The 11,782-nt window shown below is 42.3% G+C and overlaps 1 protein-coding gene across 1 annotated transcript in view; it reads left to right on the top strand.

Moving 5' to 3' along the window:
- Window positions 1-8,090, top strand: part of KLF6 (Kruppel like factor 6) — a 55,273-nt gene extending 47,183 nt beyond the window's left edge. Inside the window, exons 2-4 of the mRNA XM_031554027.1 lie at window positions 2,571-3,144; window positions 4,844-4,967; window positions 5,477-8,090. Of these exons, the coding sequence (XP_031409887.1) occupies window positions 2,571-3,144; window positions 4,844-4,967; window positions 5,477-5,528 (750 nt within the window). The 3' untranslated portion in view covers window positions 5,529-8,090. The remainder of the gene's footprint in view (window positions 1-2,570; window positions 3,145-4,843; window positions 4,968-5,476) is intronic.
- The last annotated feature ends 3,692 nt before the right edge of the window (window positions 8,091-11,782 follow it).

Raw genomic sequence — 11,782 nt, 5'->3', positions numbered from 1 at the left:
AAAAAAAAAAACAAAAAAACCCAAGTGTCAGCAGCGAGTTGGGGCAGAATTAAGCACGAACGCACAGAGGTGCTGGGAAGCAGGTGTTTCGCTTTGCGATCAGACGGCGCTTTTTCGGGCGAAGAGTCCCGCGGCGGCCGCACGGAGCGGCGCATCCTCCGACTCCGTCCTTCCACGGCCGCTCCGAGCCCCGCAGCTGTGCTGTGCAGAGCCGTGCTGCGGGGCTGGGGTTCGACACGGCCCCGTCCGAACCGGCCGCGTTCTGATCTTGTTGTCATTTTATTATTGATTGTTTCTGACGACGACGGGAAAAGCTTGCAGCGGTGTACGTGCACATCTGTATTATTGTTTCGTGTATATATATATATATATATATGTACACAGTATATAAACACATATATACAATGTATATATACACGCACATATACAATGTATGTATACATGTGTGTATATATATATATATATACACAATGTAGCTGTTTCCGAGCACAGAGAGCTGTGCGGAGTTGTCAGTCATATGACAGTGCTGATTGCCTCAGTCGGAAAGGAGGAAGAACGGAGGCTCCTTCCCTTTAATGGACATATTTAGTTGGGTTGCTTTTTTTTTTATTATTTTTTTCCCCCTTTTGTGCCCTGATCTGATCCAAGCAAGGCGGTGTGCTCTGCTACTGTACCCCGGTCCCGGGGACCGAGCCCAAAACCTGCCACCACCTCACAACCTTCCAATTCCCGAGAAGAACGAAATGCAAAGTGTTGCAAACCTTCACATGCCTAATTGTATGCAATGCGAATTGTATGCAATCCTATGTGCTTTCTTTTTCTTTCTTTCTTTCTTTTTTCCCTCCCCCCTTCCCCTTTCAGAGAGGCAGCTCCATAGTACGTGATTGAAATGGAGCTAAGTAGTTTCCTTCAGGCATTCGGGCTCTTGGCGCAGGGCCAGCCCTCTTTCCCAGTAGCCTTCAGAGGCATTTAAACTCGGAGAGAGCTTCACTCCGGCCCCCATTACTAATCTACCTAATGAGGAATTCAAATTAGCCCGGAATATTAAACTTTAACAAGATCTCAATAAATGCATTTCCTCCCATTTTCTTGGAAAATCAATACACTATTGTGTCATCCCTCTAGAAACCTTTTTTGTTTCCAGCGTGCATTGCAAACCAATTATAGGCAAATACATGAACAGTACGTGCAGTGGTGGGCTTGTTTTTGTGTTGTTTGTTTGTATTTTCCTTTTTTTGCCCACACTCCCGGCCTGGCCATGACATGTGACCCAGTTTTGTAAAGCAGTGCTCCCATAGACAGATGGGAAGGGGCTGTGAGGGGAATGTGTGGCATTTGGGATCAGGTTTTGCAACCATGATGATCTTGCTAAAATAAGTAGAGTTCGGTATGGAAACTTGGTGTGTCCTTTTTCTGAGTAATGCTTCCATATGGATTGTTTCCTATAGTGGAAAGAAAAATCCCAAAACATCAGCTTGTTGCCATAACAGTTCATACCCCCTTTTGGTTCTCTGAAAATGGCTAGAAAGTCAGCGAGGTGAGCTGCAACTGAAAGCCACAGCTTTACCCATTTAGGGTGGTTTTGTTTTTTGTTATGTTTCGTTTCATGGAACACAGGGGAATGCAGTCGGGGGGGGGAAAGGGGGAAAGCTTTCCATGTACTGTTGCATGTATGTTTGAGCACTTTCTTGGCAGCTGGACAGAATTTTATAAGGAAGTCTCCTTTGGCATTGCGTGAAAGAAAGAGAGCGATGACTCATGCAGTTGTACTCTTGGCCAGTAGATAAAGTTCTTGTTCATTGTGGGACTCCCAGCAGGACCTCAGAGTAATTTCCCGTTTTGTATCGTATAGAATAGGACATTTCTGTTCTGGAACTTTTCCTCACTTCTGTTGTTGAAGTTCCCCGTGTTTCTCCAACCATGCACAGAGCAGTGTGAGCAATGTGGCGTGCATGCTAGTGTGCTTGGAAGTGACATTCTTTGAAAGTCGGGCGCACTGTGTTCTCATGCACAGGAAATGGGAGGATGTCTGCTGCTCCACTGATGTCCCCACAGGACGGACAGCAGCTCTGCGGCCATGCTGAAACAGGGCTTTGTTTTCTGACAGGGCGTTGGGGTTTCAGCACATTGTGTTCACTTGGGTCTTCTCAGCCTTGTGTTTGCGCAAGAGGGATGCAAACAACTTGACATTAGACAGGGAGTGAGAGTGCAGGGTGACTATTTGTTGTGGTTCTCTACAGTCCTTTTCAATGTCAGCCTCCTAAAAACATGGATTTATGATGAGAACGAAGATAATTTGAGTGATTCATTAGAATGCTATTTTGAAACTAAAGCTGACTTGCACCTTCAGCTGTGCATTTGAACTCCTGCCCAGGTCTCAAGAACCAATTTCTTTTCATCGTGGCAGTCACCTAGTTACGGCTGGAGAAGCCTGTAATTTGTTTTGAACCTAGAAACCTCACATCGAATGCGCTACATTCCTATATGCTTTTTGAAGTGTAAAATACAACTGAGTTTATTTTTAAGCAAGCTTCTAACTTTTCCCTTTTTTACCCTTTTCTTTCACGTAGACGTGTTTGGAGCTTGAGCGGTATCTTCAAAGCGAACCTTGCTATGTGTCTGCATCTGAAATCAAATTTGATAACCAAGAGGATCTCTGGACCAAAATTATTCTGGCACGTGAGAAAAAGGAGGAATCTGAACTGAAGACTGCATGTGTCTCAAAGGAGGACAGCTCTACCAGTCAGAACTTAGAGACCAATAGTTTGAACTCAGATGTGAGCAGTGAATCTTCAGACAGCTCTGAGGAGCTCTCACCCACCACCAAGTTTACCTCTGACCCTATAAGTGACGTTTTGACCAATTCAGGAAACTTGTGTTCGTCTGTTACTTCCACTCCCCCATCGTCTCCTGAGCTGAGCAAGGAGCCTTCTTCCCAGCTATGGAATTGTACGCCGGGTGAGTTGCATTCACCGGGGAAAATTCGTACCGGTACCGCTGGAAAGACTGCAGAAAAAGGTACACCCGCCAATGGGGACACCTCGCCAGATGGCAGAAGGCGTGTTCACAGGTGTCATTTTAACGGTTGCAGGAAAGTTTACACCAAAAGTTCACATCTGAAAGCACATCAGCGCACTCATACAGGTTAGTAACCGAACGCTCGCTAAGAGTTGGCAAGTCCTGCAGGGAATACCCCTGATGATGGGGGTTTCACAGCCTTACACAAGCGCTGGGTGGGAGCCCAGGTTTGGAGAGATGATGTAATAGTGCTAGAGGCTTACCAGAACAGACGACATCACTTCCTCATTCCCTTCATCAGCCAGCCAAAACCAAGGCACTTGGCTGTCGATGAGCCCGCTGTCATAGCAAATAGGAACAGCTTGGTTAACTGGGCAGTGCTTGGAAAGCTACAGATTTGTGTGGCCTTGAAGAGCCACTGGCCAAAATACACACTAGATCTTTGTGCACATTTATTACTAAAGCAAAGGGAAATGAGACTTTCTTGGGGAGAAAAAAAAAAAAAAGAACCAGGAACTGTATATCCAAAAGTTGGACAGATCACAAAGTAGCATAAGAACCTGTCTTCATGGTCCTCTCTACATTGAGTCTATTCAACCAGACATCCAAAGAGCTTGAGTCGATAAATTACAGCTATAGTAGTAAATAATTTAACAGTTTGGTGTGCTGTCATGTCAGCAAAAATCTTGGAAAGCCACAGTCTGTTGTAGTTCTTTGAACGTTTCTTCCTAATTGGACTTGCAAATGTATGACTGTATAATTTCATCCCAAAATACTGAGTTACAGCATTGTATTGTTACGGAGCCTGAACTGGAAAAAAACAGTCCTGTGTGTTATTGGGAAAGAAAGTAAGGAAGGTGGATTCTTCAAGGCTTTTAGAATATATTAGAGTTGAAGTAGTGTGCTGATTTGCTTTTTGAGTATTAATATTCAGCATTGTTCTGTGACAGCTGTTAGATGTGTAGGTCTATGCCTTGGCTCAGTCGTCATTGCTTACTGCAAGGAACTGGCCTGGTGTTCTTGGTGTGCCAGCGCAAAGACCTATGCAGTATTTTTCTCCATGATGTGGAAAGAGAATTCAAGGAACAGATCCTGTTTTGACTCATGAGCTCAGCATTTTGTGGCTTTTATGGGAAGTCTGAGCAAACTTGGATGATCCCATTGTCAAGCAGAAGTCCGATAAAATGAGTTTATTTTGAGGGGAAGAAAGATCTTCCAATGAAACCATGGTGGTTTAGCAGACACAAATAGCTGCCAGCCTCAGAGATATTGCAGAGCTCTTGTCCGGGTGCTGTGTGGCTGAGAGCGTTCCTGTGAATGGAAGTGGCATTTCTCAAATGCTGAAATAGCAATGCTCAAAGTGACATGCAAGCTCTTCCAAGAAAATGTGGCTCAGCAGAAGGAGGTTGCATGTTATAGAGCTGAGTGTGTGACAGAGGGCTTTGATGCAATACAGTAGCCTAATTGCACTTGGGAGCATCGCTGTGCTGTCTGTAATCACCTTTGGGGTCCATGCTACCTGTTCGGGAGTCGGTGCTATTACAGATGAACAGGAATGTTAGAAGGTTGCATTTCTTTGTCTCCTGTGAACCTATTAAATCGCTTTTTTCGATAAGAATGAGATCAGTTGATGTAGTGTTGCAGCAAAAGAGTTAGGAAGGAATCGGATGAATTTTGCTTTCTTTGCATCTGAGGCATTCAGATATGTTAAATAGAATTGACTGTCTTTAGGGGGTGGAGGAGGTTTACATAGAAAATGAATGGGATAACACTGATCTTTGTTTGAATGAAGTCATGACTAACGTGTAATCTGCTTTCTTTGTAGGGGAAAAGCCTTACAGATGTTCATGGGAAGGGTGTGAGTGGCGTTTCGCAAGAAGTGATGAATTAACCAGACACTTCAGAAAGCACACTGGTGCCAAGCCTTTTAAATGTAGTCACTGTGACAGGTATGTGACTGAAATGCACCTTTAGAAATAGTTATTTTTAACACTTTGTGGAAAGTGAACCTAGGCTGCCTTTCTTGAGATTAATTTGTGAAGGAATCTCTTGGTGGACACAATTGTGTCTAGTATTTTTAGAGATTCTTATATCTTGATATTGGAGGAAAAAAAATCTGAGTATAGCTTGTAGCCCAATGGGGCACATTAGTGTTGAGAAATCCCTCGTGTTACCTGTTGGTACCTGTAGAGTATCTGGGTGCCTGGGGACACTGTGAGTACTTCCATGTGCCCTGGGATCACAGAATCAAAGAGTAGGTTGGATTGGAAGGGACATGTAAGATCATCTAGTTCCAACTCCCTTCTGTGGACAGAGTTGCCACCCACTAGGTCACATTGCCCAGGGTCCCCTCCAACCTCGCTTTGAATATCTCCAGGGATGGGGCACCCACATAATATGGGGGTCTGAGAATACAGGGGTGCAACCCCCGGCTAACATGCCAATTCTTTCCTTGCAGGTGTTTTTCCAGGTCTGACCACCTGGCCCTTCACATGAAGAGACACCTCTGAACAGGTCAAGAGGTGAATCCTGTGGGCTAAGAGGCGTCAAGGTTGAAGAGCCTTGAGCAGAGGGATGCGTGTTCCAGCCAAAGCATGCCATTTTGCACCCTACCCAGTTGCCTCCAGGACCTCACTTCCTTGAAGGTCTTTTGAGGGCTAATAAGTCATGTAAGAAACGGCATAGCAACCATGGTGCGTGATGTTTGGGGTTTCCTGGACTCATACACTGGTATCTAACCTTCTGAGTGGCTCCTAAGCCTTTGCCGTGAGCATGTGCACTGAGAATGTTAATGATTGGGCGACTGTATGCTATGAGGATCTATTGACGATTGTATGCTGAGGCACATTTTTTTTCTTGTGGTTGTTTTATAACTGTAAGAGAAAAAAAAAAAGTCTGAATGTCTTGTATGTGAGGAATATCTTGTGAGATGGGACGACCACCAATCATTTCCAAGGGATGGGGGGAGGGCTGTCTGCACCTTTTTAGAGGGAAAACAGAGAGGGGAAAGGGGAATTAAAAAGAGTCAGGATGCCAGAATGGAGATGGGGACCTCCCCATTCCTGTGTGAGAGGAGCTTTAGGTGTCTGGTGCAGCTATTAAACGTGCAATGTGTCAAGTAGCTTGTTTTACTTGCTACAGAGCTCATTTGTAATCCATTGTATAAGCTGTGTATTTACAAATGTAACACAACTATAACTTTTCATTATAATACAAAAGTTATTGCATGGTTCTGGGGAACTATATGCTTTTCCATTCTTTAATCAGGACTGCAGTTTTGATTCCAGTTAAGAGCAGCTAAAATACAATTGGTCTAATGTTACATAATGTATGGAACATGAATAATTTTTTCTGTTGGGTGGATAAAACCACTATTGGTTAGAAACTGATTTTTCTCATGCAGCTAATTTTTCTCTTATTTATGCCTTGAGGACTAACTTCTGGTTTTCTAGCTGTTAATGCACTGTTGACCTTAATAATGGTGCCTTATGCAAGTGACCTTCTCTTGTAGGGGGTCTTATACAGGGGTATGGGTGATGCATGCTTTATTAAGGCTCTCTTTTCACCTGGCATTGTACTGTATCAAATGTATAATATGAGGGAAAAAAAAAAAGGTTACTTCCAGGGTCCTCCTTCACAAAGACAAATATAGAGAAAAGTCATTCATGTCAGTACAGTATTTGTTTAACTTAGACAATTTGACTGTGTTACAGTATAATGCATATGCCAATTGAATATCTGACCAGTTCTGCCACCTTGAGACTTTTTATATTGACCTTGCACAACTGTGTATATACACACCCCAACTGTACTTAATATGTTGAGTTTTCATACATATTAAAGATACAGAAGTATTAAAAGATGTATTTGCTTAAAAGGCACAAGTTTCACATCTATATATCTAGCTATCTGTTGGTCATACAGAAAGAAACTATATTACTTTTTTTTTTAAAAGTGGGCAGAAGAATAATTGTGTATGTATATTTGTGTGTACAGTCTGTGTATGTGTGTATATATATAGATAATATATAAATATTTTTTTTAAAAGGAAAAAAATTTAGAACGCATAGCTAGAAAATGCCACAGCCCATCAAAATATTCCCCTCCCAGATATGGTCATTAAGGAGACAAAGAAATGAGAGATACAGTTATTAAAATCTAGTGTTTTTAGAGGCTTTACCTTTAGCTTAATGGTGTGCTAAAGGCTTTGTTGGCATTCAGTCCTTCTCAGACTGCTGACTGTGTTTTGTAGTTATTAGGTTGTCTGGAATAGCGTATCTGTGGCCATTTAAGAATGATCTGAACCGAATATTGGCATGCTAAAAGAATATTAGCTGTGTGCTGATGAAGTACACTCATATTTTGGCCTTCCAGCTTATGGAAGGACTCGTGAGTGAGCTAGTCGTTGTGGTGGTTGAGCTCTAATTTTGCATAGTTCAGCTAAAATGAAGACTGTTTTTTCCTAGAATAGAAATAGTCTGTCCAAAAGCAGTTGTTTTTTTTGTTTGTTTTTTTTTTTAACCAGCTCACTACAGTTGATGCAATGAAACATGTGATCTGTTTCTTTTTCTATTTATTATTGGTCTTGCTTACTATGCTAATACGTTGGTATATCTTTCCTGGAAATGTATGTAGATAAGTGGTTTAGGAAAAAGTATGTGCCAGTGATCTGGTTCTATGAACACACAGGCTTAAATCATTCTCATGTCATTTTTACTTTAAATTGCTTGAAAATGCACTTTCCCCCCTCTCCCCCAAAAAACTAAAATTTCCAGAAAGTGGATTTCTGTTTAGAGTTCAGTTTTGTTTTGTTTTGTTTTTAACTCCTTATTTGCATTGTCCTTGGCTTAGCCATACTTCTGAAAAGCAAGAAAGTAAACAAAAGAAAAAAAATTACCCCAAACAAAAACCATTAAACTTGCACTGGCTTGTCTCAATTGTGAAATACCATCAGACTTGTGTGGATGGGGTGGGGCTGTGTGCCATATGTCAAATGCCTGTAATTTTCTTAACAAGCAAGTACATTTTGTTCAGGTGATAACTGAGCCTCAATCAAGCTGAAAAATAAAAAAATAAAAAAAAAAACATTTTTGCTTGAAATTTAAGAAAAAGTTTCTATTAGTGAAATTTCTTTTTTTGTTTTTGAAGCACCCTGTTATCTAAAGAATCTCTTTGTAAGATTTTTGTAAAGATTTTGTTTTACAAGATTTTATTTGAAATTGTTTTTTGCAAGATTGTTATATTTCTGTATGAATGTATTTTTTATTGGAATAACATAAAAAGAAATTCTTATCAGCATAATGTGTCTGGCTTCATCCTTCTCCTCCCTGGAGGCACGCACACCAAACAATGCCAAATGCTGTGTTGACGCTTTCTCTTGAGTCATCTGATTGCATGTACAAACATCTTTGGGTCAAGTCGCCTTGTGGAAGACAAACTCCTGTGAGAAAGTAACTTGATCAGTAGAAACATAATGTTCTTCCATATCTGAACAGCCGTTGTTGATTCAACTTTTGTCTTAGCAGAATAAATAGTTAACAGGGTTGTTACTGCAAGACCACAACTTGATTCTGAATCATTGGCTCTGAAGAAGTGAATGCACACAGGACAACTTCTGCTTGTGGGGAATGAGATTCTGTGAGCATTTATGGTGAAGGAACCAAACAGTAGATGCCTGGGTAGGAGGCACCTGCCTGTAAACATTTTAGCTGAGTGAGGGCCTTTGAACTGTCATCCATGGGGAAGCAAACCTGACACCTTCAAGGCACAGCTGATGGAAGGAGCCATGTGAAGTCTGTGCTGGCCAGATGAATGGACCTGAGCATTCTGGAGGTCACTAACCTGCTGGTGACCTCCAGCCAGCCAACTTCAAGGCTCTGTGAACAGCAAGAGCAATGGCTCTTCAAAGCATGACTGGCATGCACACCAGCTTTGTACACATGCAGAACTCGTTTTATGTTGCCTTGTGGTTTCTGTTTCACTCCTGCTTGTGTTAAAAATCCCTTAAGCATGGAGTAAAAGCATTGGCAGAAATAGCAAAGTTACATGCTGAGAAACTTGACATTAGGCATGTGAATCGAGCTCCCTGGATTTGAACATCCATAGGTTAAAATTAGAAATGTTCTAAAAATGCTGCAGAGAGAAAAAAAAAAAAATACATTCAAACGGAGGTGGAAAGGGCATAGCGGGGCGACCCTGGATATGTGCCTCAGCCTTGCAGCAGGCAAGTAAGCAGGCAATGTCTCTGTAGAGGCAAGGGAGAATTGGCAACTTAAGCAAAATCCTGATCTGCAATGGGAGGGAGACAGCATATTTTTCCACTTACAATACCTCTCAGGATGAAACAGAGCGGTTCTGAGAAACTTGTTGCAACAGAAATAATAAAAGGCTACAGAGGATGAGGGCTTGTGACATTTTGCCTTCTATTCTGTATACAGCCTACAAATGGAAATATTTTTAAGAACTGAGCTTGACCTTGGAGCTTCTCCACCCAAAATGTTCAGTGGGTGTGTAATACAGAACAAGGATTGGCAAATTCTTGACTGCTTATGGGGTGTGTGTCATCCAGGGCTGTGCCTTACTGTACCTTCATTACAAAAAAAGGCATGATAAATCCGCTATTAAGCATGTTACTGAGATGCTGAGATTCCACCCCTTTTTATTTCCAGAGAGATTGTACTAAGGGGGTGTTCATAATAAATAAATAAAGGCTGTTGGCAGAGATATTGGGCAACAAGGAAATGGCAAAGCAGAAAGAAATAGTCATTTCAACATGAACATCTACGACAGACTTGCTTAATTCCAGATTTTGTAACCTAGAGCAAATGAGGAGGGATATGAATTTAAGGGTAAAGATGTCAGGGTAGCTTAGACAGCATGCAGACCTCGATTAGTAGCCTCTGCAAGTTTCAACAACTGCAGCTGAGGTGAAAGCAAGATCAGGGCCTCTGAGCCAACATGTTGTTTCTTACTGCAAAGGTTACACACAGTGTGTTATGTAGGCACACATATGTGCATGCAAGGGTCAAGATGAAACAGCTGAAAACCCAAAACAGAGGTGGTTTTATTTTTTTTCTTGGGTGTGAACAAATCCTGGCCTTCAAGTGGTCAGTGCAAGCAGGGCAAATCACAGTTTTCCAGCTTGTTTGAACAACTGTGTATTTATTATATATACAGAGGCTTTAAAGTTCACAATAGACAGATGTTTGCTATTTTCTTAAATTGGGTACTTATCTTGTTTGAATGTTACTATCTCTCTCCTTCTAAAGCATATTATGAATTGTCACAAAGAAAACTTAGAATTGTTCCTGTTAAAGCATGTTGAAGACAAACTGTTTAATGATTCCCTCTCTAGAAGTTGTGTACTATTCCTCTGCCTTCATGCCTTTTTCCTTTCCCATTCTTCTTAACCTGAGTATTTATTCTGGGGTGCATTAAAAAGAGCGTGGCCAGCAGGTCGAGGGAGGTGATCCTCCCCCTCTACTCTGCCCTGGTAAGGCCTCATTTGGAGTATTGTGTCCAGTTCTGGGCTCCCCAGTACAAAAAAGACAGGGATCTCTTGGAAAGAGTCCAGCGGAGGGCCACAAAGATGGTGAAGGGCCTGGAGCATCTCCCCTATGAAGAAAGGCTAAGTGAACTGGGTCTGTTTAGCCTTGAGAAAAGAAGACTGAGAGGGGACCTGATCCAGGTCTATAAATATCTAAGGTGTGGAGGGCAGAGTGGTGAGGCCAGACTGTTTTCAGCAGTGTGTGGAGACAGGACAAGGGGGAATGGCCAGAAACTGCAGCATAGGAAGTTCTGCACAAATGTATGCAAGAACTTCTTTACGGTGAAGGTGACGGAGCACTGGAACAGGCTGCCCAGGGAGGTTGTGGAGTCTCCTTGTCTGGAGATATTCAAGACCTGCCTGGACACCTACTTGCGCAACCTGGTGTAAGGAACCTGCTTTGGCAGGGGTGCTGGACTTGATGATCTCTGGAAGTCCCTTCCAACCCCTACAATTCTGTGATTCTGTGATTCTTTATATTCGTTAATTGCACTGAAGGCTCAGAGGAATAAAAACAACTTCTGCAAACCTCACAAATGACAGCACGAAAATCACAGACAAGAAGGAAAAAATGCTACAGTGAGTATTTCAAAAAGTAGCTGAACGATATTTATACAGCCCCAAAGGGGCATGTGATCTTACATGTTCACAGAACGGGGAAGGATAACCTTTAATAAGGAAGATCCATGATCTGTCTTCTGGAGGGGCTCCTAAACTTTGTCTGGAGTGAGAAGTTAAGGTAACGAGAGCATTAACTGCACAGGAGCAGAGGACATGTACAGAAGGTTTCCCCCCTGCCCAGAAGAGTGTACAAGATTCTGTATTTTCTCCTTTTTTCCTCCATAATGAATTCCTTGGAAACAAAATGGTTTGGAAAGGGAATCTCTGCACACGTCTTCCTTGAGCTCTGCAGGTTTGTTTCCTGAGCTAGCATCACTTTATAAAGCAGGCAACAAGATCAATGCACCAGTTCTGGCAACAAGATGAAACCTATTAGCCTGTACCCCACCCCTCCCCCACCGAAAGAGTCTGCCTGCTTTTACTTTGTCCCCTGGGGTTGTGCAGACAGGAGGCATTGACAGGTACTTCTGAATCAGAGCTTTTGACACGGAAAGATACTCTGCTGAGATTATACAGTCCAAGGCAATAGTATCTTCATTTTTTTCCCTTTAGCTCTTTCACCCTCTACACTGTTTCATCCCTTTTTCATGGTCCCTA

The sequence above is a fragment of the Meleagris gallopavo genome, chromosome 6, assembly GCF_000146605.3.
Source record: "Meleagris gallopavo isolate NT-WF06-2002-E0010 breed Aviagen turkey brand Nicholas breeding stock chromosome 6, Turkey_5.1, whole genome shotgun sequence".
Lineage (NCBI taxonomy): Eukaryota > Metazoa > Chordata > Aves > Galliformes > Phasianidae > Meleagris > Meleagris gallopavo.
Note: the sequence above shows the minus strand (reverse complement) of the source record. Positions and strands in the feature narration are given on the sequence as shown.